Below are 21,119 nucleotides of genomic sequence, written 5' to 3' on the forward strand. Positions count from 1 at the left end.
AACAAAAAAAAACTTTCTGCATATTTCGGAGATGCATCTCCGAAACACCAAAAAAATGTGAAAATGGTGTTTTCGGAGATGCATCTCCGGAAACACCCTTAAATTGATGTTTTCGGATATGTATCTCCGAATTCTGAAAAAATCTGGAAAAAAAATACTTTCGGAGATGCATCTTCGAAGCATGGGTATTTTGGGGTTTTTAGCAGGGGTTCTCCCCTCTGGTGGGTCTACAAAGAAATTGTCAAAAAGAGAGTCTATTATAGACCACATGTCAGACTCAAACCTTTCAAATTTATCGTAAGACAGACCCAGGCCTTATAAAACCTAGCCTAACCTAGTCTATTTGCACCCTTATTTGCCGCAAAGAAGCTCTATATATACTTCAACCTATATAGCCTCTCAAAACCCTCCCTGTATTAACCTTAAACACATTTATATACTTCAAAACATTGAAACAACCTTCAAACACAAAACTTCCCCAATATAATTATTTTAGCAAATACACGTAGCATACATCCATTTACTAACTTAATTACCATAAAAAGTGAAAAGTTCTATAGTAAAAAAAAAAAGCGCCATGACATGACGGCTAAGACATGGGTGTGTAACGAAATGAAGTGTGCGATTGTCGAGATTCGAGTGTAGTACACCGCGAAGCACTGGATCTCCGGGGCGTAACATCTTCTGAACTCGATCACCGAACTCTCACTGCACTGCACTGAACTGCACTTCTTCTCTCTCCGATTCCCATTCCATGAATCTCTGCTAAACATTCCACAGATCCATCATGGCCAACTTCCTCTCCCAGTTCCAAACCATCAAGAACTCTTCCGATCGCCTCGTCATTTCAGGTACTTCATTTCTTCCCTCTGCAACCTTAGATCCGATCTCGTTTTCTTCACGATCCATCTATCGTTACGATTATTTAGGGTTTTAGTTCAATTCAATTTCATTGCAATATTACGAATAACCGTGTTAGATAGGCTATATACTATAACTGTCAGTCATCTAGATTGAAATGATTGTGGTGTTCTTCTATTGATAATTGATTGAAATGATTGTCAGTGGAGGATGTGAGTGATTTGTGGCCAACTGTTAAGCCTGCATTTGAAGCGCGGCTGCCGTTTAAACGGGCGAGTTTGAATAACAAGGCGAGGAATGCCGTATTGGTTGAGAAGTTGCCGGCTGAGTTCATATTAACTACAGATTCACGGCTTCGGAGCCGGTTCCCTCAGGAGCAGTTGTTGTTCTGGTTTCGAGAGCCATATGCAACTGTCGTGCTTGTTACCTGTGAGGTAATGTGTGTTCCTGTTGATTACTTTTTTTGGAATCTTGCAGAAGGTTGTAGTTTTTTGATAACTTCTGAGGTCAGATGGGGGAGATCCTCTATGACTTTTGGCACAGTTTATTGTTTTCTGCTACAATGCAATTCATTTGCTTCTTATGGATGCTTTGAGATATAACTCAGCAAGCCTAATTTTTGTGTTAATGTAAAGAACAGAAAACATAAGTAAATAGGATTAGCTCCTATGAAGTGAAATATGACCTCTCTTTAAAGTGAGAGCTAACTTAGGAGTCAGATTCAAATAAATATAGTGCAAAGCATATTGATCAGTGACTATTGTGTAACAGCGGCTATAGTGACACTATAGAGCGTCTCCCTCTGTCCCAAATTATAAGTCATTTTGCCAAAAATGTTTGTCCCAAATTACAAGTCACTTTACGATCCCAATACATCATTAATGACTTTTTGCCTAAACCCTCTACTATTTATTTCTCTTTCTTTTTTCAATTCTTTTAATTTCGCTTTCCAATGTAATTATCGAAGGCCATTTTTGTAAGAGTAGTGCTATTTAGTACGAAACAATTTAAAGAAGAATGACAAGAATGCACACATGTCACTATTTTAGAGGTGAATTTTAAATTTAATTTCCTTTTTAATAGAAATCATAGGGCTGTGGTGATAATGAATGGTTGAGATTTATTCTTGCATTTTTTATTTTCATGTTTTCTTACTAATAAGCATTTTCCTTTTTGTAAATTCACACATCATTTTACTTTTCCATAAAGTAATAATTGTGTTTCTTAATTCGTGCAAAATGGCCAAAACGTCTTATAATTTGGGACGGAGGGAATATAGTATAGTGGGATTTGAAAAAAAGCGATATTGCTCCGTGCTACGTTGTTTAGTATAAAATATTGTCAAATAGTGGCTATAACACTAATGCTTAGTCGAATTTAAGCAAACCACTATTTTCCGCGATCTGCAATTGACAACGTTGGTGTTCATGAATTAAGTATAAGCACAGTACATTTCATAGATACAATTTGGTGTTCATGAATTAAGTATAACCACAGTGCATTTCATAGATACAATTTGGATTGTCTGAACCCAATTTATTAGCATCTCTAGTATAGATGCATTCTTCGGCTAGCACTTAACTTGTAGGCTTTAAGGAGAACTAGTTACTTGCATTGTATTGTTGCCTTTTTAGCACCGGGTAATGGGAGAGGGTGTTATTGTTATGCTTGTCCAAGCTTTAAATATAGATCTTTAAGGTGAGAGGGCATATAATAAGGGGAATCCTCGTTTTTGTAGTATTTACAGCCATGATAGTTACTTTAATGAATCAATTTTAGTTTGTAAGATTTTTTCCGAGTTTGTAAGGTTTGTAATTGTTGTTGGACATGAAGAGTACATTTTAAATGCTATTTAGGTTAGCTATCTTCTTGGTTGTGGGGAAAATCAGTACTGATTTTTTGCTCATTTTTTTGGGGATTGCTCATTTTTTTGGGGATTCTGCAAATGCTGGAATAGTAATTATTGGCAATATGATGATAAATTCCATCATAAGGATCTTTATTTCATGCTGTTGATCGAGAATCCTATTGTCGATTTGCCATATTCTAGCAAAAATTCTATGCCGAGCTTTAGACCATTTGGGAAAAAAAAATCTAAATCATCAATTATTGTTTCTTTAATAATTTTTGGTTTATAATTTTTTCATTGCTTCTGTTGCGGAATCTATTATGTAGTATAACCCTTATTTTCTCTTCCCAGGATCTTGATGAGTTTAAAACCATCCTTAAACCACGCTTGAAATTAATTGTTCAGAATGATGAAAGGGAGTGGTTTATTGTATTTGTATCTAAAGCTCATCCAGCTAATGACCAAGCAAACAAAATGGCAAAGAAAGTATATGCTAAACTTGAAGTTGATTTTAGCTCCAGAAAAAGAGAAAGGTAAACTTGCTAAATAGGACTTGTGACAACTGTACTCTCCCTACCCAACATAAATTAGAATGACTTGTTGGTTGACAATTTTTCCAAATTATTTTTGTCTGTAAATTTTGTTAACATTTGTTTTAGACACTACAGAATACAGTCAATGTACTTTTCTTGAGCAAGAATACAGTCAATGTATAGCAATCTTAACAATCAATTGTTTGCATACCGTTCTCGTTATTATAATACGACGTGGCAATAGTTAGTAGAAAGTGGTTTCTTGAAAAAAAGAGGAAAGAAAAATCAGAGGTAATATCTGAGAAAGTGATCTATTAAAGAAAGTGAAACAGTCTGTTACTGATTAATTGCTAACTGCAACAGTTGCAGTTCTATCACAATAATATCATTTACAGAAATATATCAACAAAACAGAGACTGATCTAACTAGCTCTAACAGATAACTGTTGCCGAAGCACATTAACAAAACAGAGACTAAACATACACGCAGAATAATCTGTCAATGGAGATTTGCAAGTTTAGTTTAATGGGTTAATCTCATTATTGCTGTCAGTGAGATCATTCTTCCATTGTTGTGTCCTTTACTCAACATAAAGGAAAGTCCATCAATACTGTGGAATCAACCGTCATTTGGTAATAACACATTTGAGTGGTTGAGAATTAGAAAAAAAGAGAAACGGTAAGAAGTGATTCATATTTTTCCTTCTCATTTGTTCCAAGGTACTTGTATAGCTGTAAGACTGGCGATGTTGTATGGGGGTGTTGGGCAGTAAAAACCAATACGCAAATAAAATGAGCGTTGCATAGATGAAGATGTTGTGTTGGATTGGATTGGATGTGTGATAAGACTTGGATAAGATAGAATTAGAAATGACAACATTCGAGAGGTAGAGTTGAGGTAGCACCTATAGTATAAAAGATGGTGTAAACCTGACTTAAGTGGTTTTGGCATGTAGAGAGAAGACTTGCCCGTTTTGTAGAAAGGAGAGCAGATCAAATATGGGATAATCAAATCACTAGAGTCAGATGAAGACCAAAAAAACTATAAGAAAGACTATCAAGAAAGGTCTCGAGATTAATGAGTTGGATAGAGATATGATATATGATAGAACGGTATGACATTGTTTGATCCATGTAGCTGACTCCACTTAGTGGGATAAGACTTGAATATTGTTGTATTCATTCCAAAGTAAATGTTTAGTTTAATTGCATTATTATTGATATTTGATAAAACCTTATTTTCTTCCCTTTTCATGCTTTTGACAATGTAATCCTTGTTTAGATGCTGCAAATATGACATGCATTTCCCTGAAGCTAATTTTTGGGAAGATCTGGAATCAAAAATAATGGAATGCATCAGAAATACACTTGATAGGCGTGTACAATTTTATGAAGATGAGATACGGAAGCTCAGTGAACAGCGTCTCATGCCAGTCTGGAACTTCTGTAATTTTTTCATTTTGAAGGTCCATCCTTTTCTTATGAGTTGTGGACTTGAGAGTACGATAATTTGTTCTGAAAGCCCAACCTTTGTTTATTAATTTTCCGTTTCTACTCATTCTCGGAGATTGTGGCTTTTCGTAACAAATTTGTATTCTGTACTCAGGAAAGTTTGGCTTTTATGTTTGAAATGGCGCACCTTCATGAAGATGCCTTACGGGAATATGATGAACTAGAACTCTGCTATCTTGAAACAGGTGCACAACGGTTAATTTTCTTCTCTGTTGTTGTTATAGTCAAGATCTAGATGATGTTTAGATTGACAGTAATGTGATTTAGACGCCTTTATGGAACATTAGATAGTGTTAGCAGACTGATCATTGAACAATGAAAATTGGTCAAACATATGATGGGTTTACTGCAGTTAACATGACTGGAAAGCAAAGAGACTTTGGTGGGGTAGACCATGGTGATGATCAGGCAGCAATTATTAATCCAGGAAACAAAGCATTGACGCAGATTGTCCAAGAGGATTCATTTAGGGAGTTCGAATTCAGACAGTATCTGTTTGCCTGTCAATCAAAGGTTTGTCCTAGCTAAAGCACTCTTAAGTTATTTTACATGAAACATGTTACATTTGTTGACAACCTAGTTGTAAAAAAAAATTTGATTGATGTATCTCATGTCCTCTTTGTTGTTTATAAACTGGAATGCTTCTACTTGTAGAATTTATGATCTAAGATGGATTTTACAGATCTGCTGAATTTGACCTCTTGCATTAAATCTAAATTCATTCATAATAATATGCATAGAATATATTATGTCTTTGGTAAGTCATTTGTTTTTTTCATTATTTCCGTATTCCCCTGTTCAAGCGCTTTATTTAAAGTTTAAGTCAGGACAGTCTGAAACATTTTTTATACTAAGACACTATTGAATTTCTTTAAATTTTTTTTCTCATTTATTCTTTTTGTTTAGTAAAACTTGATAGTTAATCATGTCATCTAAAATCTGGATGAATCTTTGTTCATGCACAAACAGTACTGTTGTATTTAACCATGTATAAATGCTGTATAATGAGTCTTTTCTGTTTTTATTTGAGAATATGACAACACAAACTTTATTATTTAAGTAGCAGACCATGACCATCTGTCGGATAACCAGTGTATTTCGTACGTACTAACGTGTGCTTTTCTGACCATTTAAAAGGAATATATTATTAAAAGATTGAAATCTCCCGTTTTTGCTAAGTGAAATGTTAAGTGAAAAATAGGGGGGAAAACTTTCACTTTCATAAATCATAAGTGCCATCTCATTGAAAGTTTAAACAAAAATTTTAAGTTAAAGTTCCTTCCATATTTTGGTTCTTAATTTTTTTATTTATGGTCTTCATTGCTGATTTAGAGATTTTTTTATCTTCTAAAGTCGTAAATTGTAATGTCTTGGATTCTTTGAAAACTATGTAAATGAGTTCTCATTGTCATTGAGTTTGTGCTGCTATCCTAAGGAATGCTTACTCAGATCCTTGTGACATTCAGCAACTACTTATTTGTTAAGCCTCCTAAGTTTTAATACTTTACTATCATTTTGCAGCTCTTATTCAAGCTAAATCGACCTATTGAGGTAGCATCACGAGGTTATTCATTCATATTAAGCTTCTCAAAATCCTTGGCTTTGAACGAGGTATTTTATTGTGTTGTTCGTAAGTGCTCACCTGTATATTCCTAAATTAGTTCAATTTGAACCGTATTTATCTTTTGATTGTCCGGCATTGACTTCTATATACTGTTTCTTCTCAGCGTATTCTTCCTTTTTGTATGCGTGAAGTCTGGGTGGTAACTGCTTGCTTGGCTTTAATTGAAGCAACCACTTCCAACTATAGTGATGGACTTGTGGCACCTGATGCAGAGAAGGAGTTCTTTTGTCTTCTTGGTGACCTATATTCTTTAGCCAGAGTTAAGGTGAAATGCTTGTCTCATGAAGTCATTAAATAGACAGTCTATCTATTTTGGTTTGATGATGACTTAAATCCACCACTGAGTTGTAAATGGAGTTGAATCAAAGACATCATTTTTCTCCTTTTTTCCCTTCCGTATTTTGTTTGCTTGGATTATTACTGAATATATTGATATTATGTGCCATACCAATGTTAACTAATGTTGCTTTATGATTTTTACATATATTGGCAGTTCATGAGGCTAGCATATTTAATTGGGTATGGTACTGATATAGAAAGAAGTCCTGTCAACAGGTACCCTTTCATACATGGGAATCAAGTATATTCTGCATTTTCATAATCTGATCAATTTTGATTCCTTTCATGCACTTTGTAGTTCAACCAGTTACATCATGTTTGGTTTTATTCTCCTTGTTTGATATCACGTTTGGTTTTATCCTCCTTGTTTTATAGTTTTTTCTTCTATTTCGAGCAGTGCTTCCCTCAGCTTGCTACCTTGGCCTAAGCCAGCTGTTTGGCCTTCAGTCCCTACTGATGCATCAGCAGAGGTGCTTGAGAAAGAAAAGGTAATGTATAATTATTATAACGAGTATGTCATCACCGAATTTCCCCCCTACCCAACTGATGTTTTTTAGTTTTAGACAAAAGAATGTTCATACCTGTATAATGTTTTTTTAACACCTTCTGTTAAATATTTCAGTTGAATGTTACAGTGTGATTATAAGCAATTGATGATATAGTTCTCCCATCTGGAGATGAAATAAATATAAGTTATAATTTATGACAATCACTGTATTTTTTTTTACTGACCTGCCTGGCTTTCATCAGTTAGCAAAACAATTTTCATCAATGCGTTGGAGAATATATCATAGCTAACAAATTGTTGAAATTTGAAATTGAAAGATTCTTTCCTTAAAAATCCTTACATTTTGCCTCAGCCAAAATCACCAAAGAACAGCATACCTATCTAGTAATGAAAATGCTTCAATTTTACTTTTTTCATAGTATATTCACTTAATTATTGGTTAGAGGCTCTTGGCCATTTTTTTTATATCCTTTATAAAGCAATTTACTTAAATTAACAAGAGAGGAAAAAGTTCTTGTTGCTCTTCATAGAATTTGAAGTTTACTTTAAAAGAGGAAGATATTTTTTATGCATATGGAGCCGGTTGGGCACATATTGTATGTTTCAGTATTATTGTTTTAATTTCTCTGAGTTTTATCCATTAAATATTTAGCTAACATTATGTGGTTATATCTCGGCAGTTGATTCTCCAAACAACTCCTAGAATCAAGCACTTTGGTATCCAGAGGAAACCCCTGCCCCTTGAACCAACTGTGCTACTACGAGAGGCTAACAGGCGGAGGGCTTCACTTTCCGCTGGAAATGTGTTTGAAATGTTTGACAGTCGCCAGGGTCCAATGGAAGGGTAATGAAATGCTATATACTGCTCCAGATGGAATCACTTACAGTAGACTGTTCTAAAATCCTATAATTTCTGTTTCAATTTGGGTTTTTATCAATCTGATTTATATGCTGACAGATCAGGTTTTGATTCACCCCCTAAGATGTCACCACAAAAAGTACTCTCAAATTCGATGACACGCACTAATTCTTCTCCGGGAAACTTTGATGGCTCAATTGGCCGACCTATGAGGCTTGCTGAGATTTATATTGCTGCCGAACATGCTTTAAAGCAAACAATTTCTAATCTTGGGATATTAAAATCATTATCATCATCTGAGGAGTTTGAGGTATCATCATGGGCCAATATCCATGCCTTTGGTTGTGTACTTTATCATTTTTCTCCCTTATGAGTTACATCTAATGTTCTTTGTGTTCGTTTCTTGTTATGGGCAGAAAAAATATCTAGAACTAACTAAAGGTGCTGCTGACAATTACCACCGTTCCTGGTGGAAAAGACATGGAGTTGTCCTTGATGGTGAGATAGCTGCTGTTGCCTTTAAACATGGACATTTTGACCAAGCTGCAAAGTCATATGAGAAGGTTTGTGCACTGTATAATGGGGAAGGATGGCAGGACTTGTTAGCCGAGGTCCTTCCCATTCTAGCAGAGTGTCAAAACATTCTTAATGATCAAGCTGGCTACTTGCTATCCTGTGTGCGACTACTTTCTCTTGAAGATGGATTATTTTTGACGAAGGAGCGTCAAGCTTTTCAAGCAGAACTGATTCGTCTTGCTCATAGTGAAATGAAAGACCCTGTACCTCTTGATGTATCATCCTTAATTACATTTTCTGGAAATCCTGGACCTCCATTAGAGTTATGCGACAGGGATCCTGGTATCCTTTCAGTAACTGTCTATAGTGGTTTTCCAGATGATATAACTCTTGACTCAATCAGTCTTACATTAATGGCAACATATAATGCAGACGAAGGTGTAAAGGTATTTGTTGTTGGGTGTTATTTGTCTAAAATCAATAGTTGCACGGGAAATTTATGGCTTATAATTATTTCCCTGAATAACTCAACTTTTTAATTTTGTTAGGCATTGAAGAGTTCTACAGCTATTGTGTTACACCCTGGTCGGAATACTATTACCTTGGATCTACCTCCTCAGAAACCAGGATCATATGTTCTTGGAGTTCTTACTGGGCAAATTGGGCAGTTGAGGTTTAGATCTCATGGTGTTTCAAAAGTTGGTCCTGCAGAGAGTGATGATGTTATGAGTTATGAAAAGCCAGCTAAACCTATTTTGAAGGTAACCTCTATTCTAGCACTATGAAAAGGAATGTGATGATTCAATAGAAGATATGGAGTCTGTTCATATGAACATTTTCCTCCCTTTGATGTTTTCCTCTTGATCTTTCCTATTTAACTTTAATTTTCTTTAGGATTTTGGTAGATATATTTCTACCATTTGTTTTCGTTAGTACTTTTTATCTTGTATCAACAAAATAAGTTAATGTCAATGTTGTCAATAGCACGCTATAGAGGAATAGCGTAGTGGTGGTAGGGTTCGGCGCAATGCTATTGGTATAAATTTCAATCTGAACCCTTTGAAGAGTAATGTTATGTTCTTGCTCACAAATAGTTCTTCTGTTCTTCCCACTTTTAGTTCAGTTCTATTTTATTCTTCTCTGCTTAAGTTTTTATTACTCTACACTTTAGGTTCTTTAACTATAAGTATGATGATCTCTTTAATTTCGTGCATTAGTCAGTTTTTGAGTATTTATATTTACTTTATGCACTTATTTTTAGTCTTTGCAATAGTGGCAATCCCGATTTCCGCTATGGCATTTTAAGGGGTCGGTGCTACGCAACACTATATGAGATTAACAACACAGGTTAATGTCAAATATCTAAGATTGTCTTATCTATTTTTAGGTTTCCAAACCTAGAGCACTTGTGGATCTTGATGCTGCTGTTTCATCTGCTTTATTAATAAATGAACATCAATGGGTTGGTATTTTAGTTCGACCGTTAAATTACTCCCTCAAGGCTGCTGTCTTGCATATTGATACTGGTCCAGGATTGGAGATTGAAGACACAAACATAGTTGAGATGGAAAGCTATGCTGGTGTATCTGACAATGATGAGGACGTGGTGCAGAAAGATGATGCTCAAATAGAATCTTTGAATTCTGAGAAAAAGTTTGAACGATCAACTCTTCGTGAGGGTAAAATAGTGTTTCCGAATTGGGCAAGCGACACTCCTTCTATACTCTGGGTTCTAGTTCGTGCCATCAGTGACACACTCAACAGAGGCTCATCTTCAGGTTGAGACGGTGATAGAAAATCTTTATGGTATTCACGTCATTTATATTAAACCTTATGTACTTATTTATTTTAGTTGTTCTTTTCAGTCACAACAAGGAGAGAGAGTATTGTAGATGGAATGAGAACAATAGCTCTAAAACTTGAATTTGGAGCATTTCACAATCAGATATTTGAAAGGTTTTTTCATTTCCATCATTCTTATATGTTAATCATCATACAGATACATCTCTGAAGCTCCCCACGTCTCGTTTTTACTTTATTGTTTCTTCTTCTGCCATTATGTACTTAATAATATTTTACCTTGTTATCCAGGACCCTAGCAGTGCATTTTACACATCCTCTCTATGTGAGGACACATGTTACTGATAAATGCAATGATGGTACCTTGCTTCTGCAGGTATGGGTCCTTATTTTCATAATTATTTAATGGGTTAAATATGTTTTTGGTCCCTACAAAATTACCAATTTTGAGTTTTAGTCCTTATAAAAAAAGAAGTCATGTTTTAGTCCCTACAAAATTAGTTATGCACGTAGTCAAGCAAATCCAATTTTATAAGGACTAAAACATGACTTTTTTTTATAGGGGCTAAAAGTTAAAACTTGAAATATTTATAGGGGGCAAAAACATATTTAACCCTTATTTAATTAACACTTGATTATGAACAATACTATCCATTTTATATGCATAGACACCATATATAATTTAAACACTTTTCCTTCTAGTGCTTTCTGTGCTAAATTTGGAAATGAAAAATGCACTGACTTTTTACATATGAAAGAACTATGATCACTCTTTCTTGAGAAAAAAAAATTGACTGATTGAATTTGTAAATCTGAATGGAGTTTTCATATCCCTCACAATCATCAGAAACAAAATGTATTTTCAGCATTGAGTTTTACACGCCTCTATGCAAATAGCTTAATATTGAGATTGTTGGTTGGTTTATGATGCGAGGTATCAAAACCTCTATTACCATGCGTTTGGGATTTAGGTTATCTTATCCTCATTCCTTCTGAATAAAATTTCAACATAAAGTGGTTATGCATTGTTCACCCACCAAGCACAAAGGTCTCTTGTATGTGGGGCATGTCAAACATGAAACAGCTCAAGCTTCTGAAATGGTTTATGAATACATTCAATTGCAATAATATACCAAAAGTCTAAACTGATATAAATGCATTATACTTGTTTGAAGACTTTTATGCATCAGTAAATGTTTTTAACGATATTTTGTCATGTATGCAGTTACCACTAAAATTGGCCAAATACATCCCCGCGGTCCTTTAAGTTTGATGTTTGTAATTAGTTGGTCCTTTAAGTTTTTTATTGTAATTAGTTAAACAGTTAGTCCTTTTAAACAAATTCTGTTATAAAAAAAAGCTGATTTGTCCGTTATTTATATGACTTGATGTTTGTACATCAATGGACTAAACCCACTATTCTTGCCACATAGCGTAAATAACGAGCACACTAGTTTTTTTTTGTAACAAATGTGTTTAATAAGTTAACGTCAACATTTACAAACTAAAATGACAAACTTGTTACAAAATAAACGTGAAAGCTAACTCGTTACCAACATCTAACTTAAATGACCACAAGATATATTTGACCACTAAAATTTAGATGACCATCTTTTATATATTATTTTATTTCTTTTGGTTGATAAGCACCCACTGGTTCATGTGACTTCTAGGTAATACTTCACTCTGAAATAAAGGCTACATTGACCATATACGATGCTTGGCTTGATCTTCAAAACGGATTTGTTCATTCTGGACAAACTCAGGGTAGACCTACTTCAAGCTTCTTCCCACTAATCATATCTCCCACTTCCAAAGCAGGAATTTTGTTTAGTATCTTCCTTGACAAGACAAATGCAGAAGGTAATTGTATTTGGCCAGAGATCAATGAAACAATGTTATTGTTGCTTTTTAATATACCACCCAATAATTTGACCAGTCCCCCTAAATATCACATGATGCAAAATTCAGAAATTGGTTATCATAATAAGAACCTAGCGGGCCTTTACATTTAACTGGAAGTTCATTTCTATAATTCTATCCTTTTTCAGAGGTTTCTTGTTGGTTAACTTATTCTTATTCAAGTTTAATGATTTGTGACCAGCTGTTGCCATCAATTTGTCTAAATGTTTTTCCTGTCAAGGTTATCAATTCCTTATTAAACACTAGAGATGTAGTTTCCTGTTTTTTACTTTCTGAGTGTGTATGGAAATTGTTCCTGTGTCTTAACCTTCAGTTCATATTAAACACTAAACAGTTTCCTGTTTTTTATTATTAGTTGCACTGGCACAGTTGATGAGTAGTTTTGATATGACCATGTCGGTACAAACATTTTTGTTTATCATGTTTTCCTTTACGAGATTTACCCATCAAGAATGAGGGGCATGCCAAAAGACTGTTCTTTTGTCGTGAACTTTTTATAACGCAATTTTTTTTTTGTTTAAACTGATATGAATATAGCTAAGAATTTATGGCTTTTTCTAAATTGATAACCTTAGTCATAGCCGATTTGCCCATGGCACACCTTGTTGTTCCAACATAACAACTATTTACCTGTGAAAATAACTATAGCATGCTTTTTGGTTTTTTACTATTAATAAGCGGGTTTGATTTTTATTTATTTGATTTTTTTTATATAAATAAATTGCAGAAGACATAGAGAAACCAGAAAGCATATTAAATATTAAATATGGAATTTCTGGTGATAGAACAATTGGAGCCCATCCTCCTTTTATAAATGAATCTACTGGAGTTGATGGTGGTAGACAGGAGCTGATCTTCAAGAGTGTAATTGTTTTGCAAAGGCCTGTGCTTGATCCATGCCTAGCTGTTGGTTTTCTTCCTCTCCCTTCAGATGGCCTGAGAGTTGGACAGCTAATTAAGATGCAATGGAGGGTGGAAAGGTTGAAGGATTTGAATGAGAAAGAAGTTTCTGCACAGAATGTAAGTACACCCTAAACAGACGAAGAATATTTGCCTCTTCATCATTTTTATGGTATCTTAGACTCATTTCTATTGTGGATTTTGAACTTCCAACTTCAAAGATTTTATTTGCATAATTTTATTTCTAATTTCTCGGTGAAGTGAACATAGTCACTTCCTTTTGGTGCCCCTCCGTAGGATCTAACGGCAGGATGCATGAACAATCTTGGACGGTGGATATTTGACAGCATTCTTTTTATTTGTTTGGGTATAAGTTTAGTGGACAGAAAGTAGAGGTTTTCATTTCTTTTGAAAAGAGAGGAATGCTTTTTCAGGGTGAAAGCAATTATTTTTTTCATACTTGTTTGTGAAGCAACTGAGCCAAAGACGATGATAGAAAGTAATTTCTCTTTGCTGGGGGGACAACAAACAATGAAAGAAAGAAAATTTGTATGGATCTTTCATCGGAACGTCCTTGTTCTACGGACTTAGTTTATCTATTATAATAATAATAATACTCGTTCTTTTAGCTGTTGGATCTTTCCTTAATTCTCTTAATTTTTCCAAATATGGGTAACAAATCTCTAGCTTTTCCTTTTTGTTCTTTTCATTCGTCCAACTCTTCCCAAACAGCAAAGCATACATGATTGTTCTTCTAGACCAATGTCAACACATTAATGTCTTTCTGTATTCTCTTTGGAGAAACAGGAGAAAAATTAGTTAACTATCTGGTTTCTAAGATTAGTGTTGGACAAGTATTGTGCAATTCTTGTTTACTATTCCTGTATTCTGTTTGATGCTATAATTGTTTCAAAATTTGACAGGACGAGGTGCTGTATGAGGTAAATGCAAATTCTGGAAATTGGATGATTGCTGGAAGGAAAAGAGGGCATGTATCTCTCTCCAAAAATCAAGGTATATCCATCTAGAACATAATTTTCATCAGGATATTTCCTGCAGGAACTACCTGTAATATGCCAATGCTTTTATTGGTATTTGAATTTCTTTCTTATCATGATAGGTGCAAGGATAATTATCACTGTATTATGCATGCCACTAGTTGCTGGTTATGTGCGTCCTCCTCTACTTGGGCTGCCAGAAATCGACGAGGCAAATATAAGGTGCAAACCTTCTGGGCCACATCTAGTTTGTGTTTTGCCACCAACACTCAGCTCATCCTTCTGCATTCCAGTTAATTCATGATCTTACACGGTGTTTCTACTCAAAGCATGGTATTGAGATTGTTCCATAGACGGTTTCAAATTTTTTCTAGTTTCTTTGAGAAATAGGAAAGTGTATTCTTCAACTTATCATTACATGAAAAATCTCTTTTAGTTAGATATGTGTTGCTTAAGTATTCTGAATCAGTGTGTTGGCACTCTGGTTTATCATGTACAGTAGAATTTTGTGCTCTTCCTTGTACGATAGATAAAGAAACCATATCATTATTGTCTCATTATACTATAAATGATAAAAATTGGTTGGAATCATAAACATTTGAGTTTTACATTCTTTTTTAAACTTGTAAATAATACTACATGATAATAATTTTTCATATGTCAGCAATCACTCGACTTATATAATTTTATTCCCCAACAATGTTGCTGACTGGCTTTCGTTATTTTCTCTTCCAATTTTTTCCAGCAAGTATTTATATCTGATGACCTCGTATATTAGTAAATTTAATTATTTTTTCTCATGATGTCATTTATAAAATATCTCGTAAGTTTTAATTTTTTTAATAACTATTTTTTGGGTATGGTTTTTAATGACTATTTTATTCTTTTGTAACATTTTTTCGAATAGTACTTTTGAAAATGTTTATTTTTTAATGAGACCAAGTAAATCAACTACATGTGTCAAAAAAATTTTTAAATCAACTACATTTTTATATGTTTCTTAATAAGTGTCGATTTAACTATTGTTTGTAAACAAGATAGGAGGGAGAATAAATTCGGCAGGCAAATCTTAGCAAACAATTTGAAATTGTCTTGCTTTTTGAAAGGTTATATTTTGGGTTTGTCCAATACACTCCATGTGTTACTCGCAAGCCCCTATGGAAACCCGGAATTATCCTTTCGCGTCGTCTGGAAATTAAAATTTGGATGCATTCAAATACAACAAATCTCTTTATAAAAATGTACTCTCATCCAAGTAAAAATATATTGAAATTCAGATTCTAATCTCTGAATGCACCTCTATCCAAGAATAAAATTACCTATTATGCCTGTGTGTATGTGATGACAAAGGGGTGAATTTGGATTTTAATATTAGAACAAAACCCATGATCGAATTACCTATTCTGCTTGTGTGTATGTGATGACAAAGAGGTGAATTCGAATTTTAATATTCGAACAAAACCATGACCAAATTGTAAGTATTGTCTAGTGTGTATTTCATTACAAAGGGGTTAATTCAAATTTTGATATTTGGACAAACCCCGAAAATAAATGGTAGATATTGTTTGGGTTAGTATTTCATAACAAATAGGGTGAATATGAATTTCAATATCTGAACAAACCCCTAGACCAAATTGTAAGTATTGCTTGGATGTGTATTTCGTAATAGATGGGTTGAAACCAGATTTTATTATTCAGACAAACCCTGAACAGTATTATGAACCCTTGAACAATATTATGAACCATACATTATTCACTCAATAAACCATACACCTAAGTCATTCATAACTAAGAATAAATTTTCATAACTAATGCGTAAACCAAACATCAGTTATACACCATTCAAAATATTTGCATTTCGTGTCTTTGATAATATTGCCTATAAAGTGACCCTCTTAAGAGTGTCTTTCTGAAACTCTCCTCTAGCTATGACATCTGTCATAATAGCAACAATATAATGACATATATGCAATACACCCACGACATAGTTCGCCCTTGTCTGTTCCTCTTCTAGTAACTCCTGATGAGTTAGAGAGACCTCCATGTGGCTCTAGTTTCATGTAAGGATGAGACACTTTATACTGTTAAATGTAATCATATATCATACTCCATGGACGGGAGATAACACACTACGTATATCCTTTGGCACTAGATGCTTATGGTAGCCCGCAAATATCATATCAATATCTTTGCGGAGGACAATGACATGAGCAACAAATATGAGATCCCTAGGTATACCATGCAAATACCTGAACTACCGTAGTGCTTGCTCAAGTAGATGTAGGTACATAAGTCGAGACCCAGAAGGCAGTCATTTAGAGTACTAGGATATCACCTTCAAGGGCTGTGTCTGACGGTGCTCATCGTATGGTATGAAACAAATATCATCAGGCAGGATACACTCAAGAGCAAGTTGGGATGACTCGGTCGCTAAATATCCTCTGAGTGATATAATTAAGCACGCACGTGGCGAATCATCATTGTAGTCTTCAACATAGTCCCAACGACGATACATGGAAAATGATGAAGGATCCATGCTTGAAAAAATGAATCTGATGAAATATGTGTAAGGATGTAACACAAGTATTATGAAATTAATATCAGTAAGGGTGTAAATAAATTACCTGAAATAGATAGTTACTTCATGTCATCTGTCTTGTCTTTCATAAACTACCTTCATCTAACTTGGAGTAAATGTAAACCCAATAAGATGTCTCCAATTGTACTCGTGAATCCTCCCCAAGTCCATGAAGTATTTAATATAGACAACGTCGACATAAGCCACACTTTTGTCCAAGAATATGCCCGTCCCAACCAAAATATGGAAGTATGTCCTCAATGCACATACTCTATGATAGGAAACCTATGCATCATCACCCACAACATCCACCACTGCATTCAGGTGATCACTATAGTTTTCCATCAGGAATGAAAATTTAGCATGCCATTCTCTAGTGTCTTCTATCTCCCTTTGGGCTTTACCCGGTGAACTCCTAATTGTGAGACTATAAGTTCGACTACCTCATGAATAAAAATTATAGAGTGATCTAACAATCTTTCTGTCATCGAAAGATGTAGCAGGCACAATACATCATTAAGAGTTAGAATCATCTCACCGTTAGGAAGATGAAATGACGACATCTCTACGTGCCATCTCTGAACAAATAGAGACACTAGACCATGGTCAACGTAACTATATCCAGTTCACACATCATATTTACATCATATTTTGCATGCATATTTTCACACATCATATTTTGCACGCAAGGTTTCTCCATATAATACTATATAGACGATTCCTCGACTTATCTATAAACCTTATTTCACATTCATACTTTTAATGTAAGGTGTATTTGAATAACATTATCCAGACAAATCCCCGAATAAACTAATAACCAAGTTCAAACATCATATTTTGCACACATGGTGCATATGGATAACATTATCAAATCAAACCCCTGACTCAATAGAAACATTTTATTCAAATAACAATGAATTGTTTTAACATACATAAGTCAAATATTTTTAACACAAAAAACAAGATATTATACATGATTGTAGATTTTCTTAATATACATAAGTCGACTAATAAAACAAGATATCCATCTAACACTCCTTAGACAAATGTAATAAATCATAACTCAAAATATTTACAAAATTGCAAATTGCATATAACTACTGAGTCTGGTGCACACCCCTGTTCCTCCGGTGCCTCAAATACTAAAGTGCACCCCGTGCCTCTTATGACATTGCCTGTATGGTTTCCAACTAGGGGGTCTTTCTGAAACTTTCCTCTATTGGTGGAAAAATCGCTAATAGTGACGATATGAAGGCATTTGGGTAAGACATTCGTGTCATGGTCCACCTTAGCCATTTCCTCCTCTAAGATCTCTAGATGAGTTGACCTTGAGGGATCCCCGTCTGGTGTTGGCTTCATATACAGGTGGAACAATGTGTAATACCATTGTACGTAATAGTATAACGTACTATATGGAATAGCAGTTGGGACACTACATACATCCTCGAGTACCAAATGCTCATGGTACTACACTAATATCTAATCAATATCTCTAAGATACACTATGGAAGGCACAAATAATTAGGTGCCCCTTGGGATATCATGCAAATACTCGAACAACCCTAATACTCGCTTAGGTAGATTTGGTACTCTAGTTGAAAACTGCAAGCAAGGAAAACATAGTACCAAAAGATATCCACTAAAGGTTGAGTATGACAGTACTCAACGTATGATGTGAAACAAACATCTTACGCCAATATATGGTCAATAATGTGTATGTATGACTCAGTCACGGGATTTCCCACATGTGGATTAATCAGGCAAGCATGCTCCAACTCTTCATCATAGTCAATAATAGTCTGCCAGTTGAAGATTTTAGGAAAATCCTAGAGAATCCATGACTAAATATGATTCAGATAAAAATAATTAACATGTGCAAGAAAATTTTCAAAAATGCTATAAGATTAATAAGCTACATGTGTATATATTATTTGAAAAAGACAATTGTTTCCTGCCATTTGTTTTGTCTTCAAATAACTTGCTTCATATAGTTTGAAGTACAAGTAGACTAGACAAGATGCTCCCCAATTATACTTATGAATCCTCTCAAGATCTATGAAGTAATTAATATAGAAAACGTCAACATAGATCGCATTTTTGTCCATACAAAAAACAAAAAATATATCCTTAATGCACAATTTCTATGATAAGAAACCACTACATCATCACCAACATGAGTAACAACGAAATTCAAATGGGCTATGTAATTATCCCTTATAAAGGAATACCATACACATGATCCTTGCGTTCAGACAATTTTCTCTTGGGCATCACACAATTTAACTCATAGGTATGTAATCATTAGGTTTAGTACACTAGGTCTTAGAATTCGAGCGCAATCCAACAATGTGCCTATGATAGGAAGATGCATGGTCAATGTAATCAAATCCAATCATATAAACATACTTCAGTCCAAATGCTTCTAATACATGCTGAAACCATGTTTCATGATGCTGCCGCAATTGTATTATCTTCCTATAATGGTTAATACACTTTAGTGTTTTACGAAATTGCAAAAATTAATTCCTCTTCGTCAGATGATTAATGTTAATATAAATATAATAAATTAGATGTTTAAAATCACAAGCAAATATTTATTTTACTTCTCTGTTCCAAAGGAGAGCAGCGACCTGCATATAGTGGAAGTAGTGGGATGTCTGATGACCTTCCAGAAAATTCCTCAAGTACAAGAGGAACATGTGTGGAAGCAGAAACACAGATGCCCGAGGTCTGCCATGAGACCATAATCCCCGATCTTGTGAAGATGGTCCTTCATCGGTGCTAGATGGTTTCCCTACTTCACACTCATCCCTAGAAGATTCAACTTTCTCTCTATGAGCTAGTGCATGATGTGATAATTACCATGTAAGCATTTTTGTAGTTCATCATATCAAAATACAAGAGACAATATGAGTAAACATATCAAAATTATTATCCATCTTTTCTCCAGAGATGTCTCAAGTCTTTAGAGGTCATGTGTACATTATCCATATTTTAACCACGACAACGCAAACATAGTTTCTATTTAATCGTGACAAATATTTTTGAGCCCTATTTAACCACAATTTAAACGTGATAAATTTTGAGCCATGTACGATAACCATCCTTACACGCCCTAAAAATGACCCCTTTTTTTTGGTATTGCTATTGGTCATACACATACATACACTTATCAAACCCAATAAAAAATTTTTATCTTGAGAATTTTATACACTACTAATAATAAATGGTGGTTGTAATGTTTTCATCATTTTAATTATGCAATTCTCACATACTGCGCTTCTATATTAGAAAAAACACTTCATATTACTTACTGCGGCGTTAAATTTCTCCAATAAAGAAAAAAAACTAAGTTTTATGATTAGTATGGAATTGATTAGTTCAGATTCACCGGATACAACCATGTAGAAAATTTCACTGATTGAATTTTTGAGATTAAAGGCATGCTGTTATGTTATTTGTCAAAACATAACGTCATCCTGATTATATCGAAGCTTTGAAATTAAGAACAAGAAGAAGGACACTTATCAAACCCATCATATTCTATTTTCCAGAAATAATTTGTAACAAGCTGATGCAGAGGATTAAAACTAAAAAAGAAGGTCCCACCGAGAATTGAACTCGGGTTACTAGATTCAGAGTCTAATGTCCTAACCGCTAGACCATGGGACCTTGTTGTATGTCGCGTTATAATAATTATATATATTTGAAACTAATATGTATAGAAACTCTATAAGCATATCATATTTTATTTATTTTTAGCTCCTTTATTAAAAGCCACGCTTAACCTTTTTAACAAAGAATTAAATTTGCTAATAGAAAATATTTGATGAACCATCATTCGTATTTTTTTTGAGAGGGATTGAAAACAAAAATCATATAATTTTAAAAATAAAATATTTATTTATCTTTTATTTTACGAGTAAACCACCAAATTTGTTCATAAATTTATAAAATGCTCTTAAATATAGATCCATAAAATTTTGAATATTTCACAAAAGTTTTCAATTGTCAAATTTTATTCACATTAATCCTTCAATAATAATGTTAGAGAATAAATTCGACAATAAGAGACCTTTGTGAAGTATTGACAAAATAAAAGTTATGGGAATTCTATTTTGTGATAGCCTCCACACAAAGAGAGATAACTTTAGCCAAAGAATTTGAAAATTTCTTCACCCACCTCCTAACCTTCTTGCTCACCCCTGGTGAATTTACAACACTACCCCTTGTTTCGGAAGTTCATTTCTCAAAAAGGTATTTTTTTTGAAAAAAAGGTGTTTTCGGAAATGTATCTCCGAAAACGTGTTTTTTTTAAT

General features: G+C 34.2%; 1 protein-coding gene and 1 non-coding gene across 3 annotated transcripts; one reads left to right on the forward strand and one right to left on the reverse strand.

The window, feature by feature from the left end:
- The first annotated feature begins 553 nt into the window (after nucleotides 1-553).
- On the forward strand, nucleotides 554-14,860 carry LOC131653662 (trafficking protein particle complex II-specific subunit 130 homolog). Of its 2 annotated transcripts, XM_058923915.1 has the most exons (21): nucleotides 554-851; nucleotides 1,066-1,295; nucleotides 3,062-3,243; nucleotides 4,526-4,709; nucleotides 4,850-4,940; nucleotides 5,108-5,268; nucleotides 6,277-6,366; nucleotides 6,483-6,644; nucleotides 6,873-6,934; nucleotides 7,116-7,206; nucleotides 7,907-8,070; nucleotides 8,185-8,395; nucleotides 8,502-9,047; nucleotides 9,150-9,362; nucleotides 9,989-10,379; nucleotides 10,467-10,557; nucleotides 10,693-10,777; nucleotides 12,075-12,264; nucleotides 13,052-13,344; nucleotides 14,148-14,238; nucleotides 14,345-14,850. In XM_058923915.1, exons 1-21 carry the CDS (start codon nucleotides 788-790, stop codon nucleotides 14,524-14,526), a joined length of 3,774 nt encoding a protein of 1,257 aa, XP_058779898.1. In that variant the 5' UTR covers nucleotides 554-787; the 3' UTR covers nucleotides 14,527-14,850. The 2 variants fall into 2 exon arrangements, with proteins under 2 accessions (XP_058779898.1, XP_058779899.1); XM_058923916.1 differs by lacking the exons at nucleotides 554-851; nucleotides 1,066-1,295; nucleotides 3,062-3,243 and having other exon boundaries at nucleotides 4,605-4,743; nucleotides 14,345-14,860.
- A 5,540-nt stretch (nucleotides 14,861-20,400) lies between these two features.
- On the reverse strand, nucleotides 20,401-20,472 carry TRNAQ-CUG (transfer RNA glutamine (anticodon CUG)). The gene has a single exon. It is a non-coding gene; the product is annotated as a tRNA-Gln (tRNA).
- Nucleotides 20,473-21,119: the final 647 nt, after the last annotated feature.

This window comes from Vicia villosa, linkage group LG2, assembly GCF_029867415.1.
Source record: "Vicia villosa cultivar HV-30 ecotype Madison, WI linkage group LG2, Vvil1.0, whole genome shotgun sequence".
Taxonomy (NCBI): Eukaryota; Viridiplantae; Streptophyta; class Magnoliopsida; order Fabales; family Fabaceae; genus Vicia; species Vicia villosa.

Bases quoted from the DNA above. Each gene is read 5' to 3' on its own strand.
- LOC131653662 (XM_058923915.1), top strand. From the start codon at position 788: ATGGCCAACTTCCTCTCCCAGTTCCAAACCATCAAGAACTCTTCCGAT. The intron at 6,935-7,115 runs GTACCCTTTCAT...TATTTCGAGCAG, and splicing joins GAAAGAAGTCCTGTCAACAG to TGCTTCCCTCAGCTTGCTAC. The intron at 7,207-7,906 runs GTAATGTATAAT...ATATCTCGGCAG, and splicing joins AGGTGCTTGAGAAAGAAAAG to TTGATTCTCCAAACAACTCC.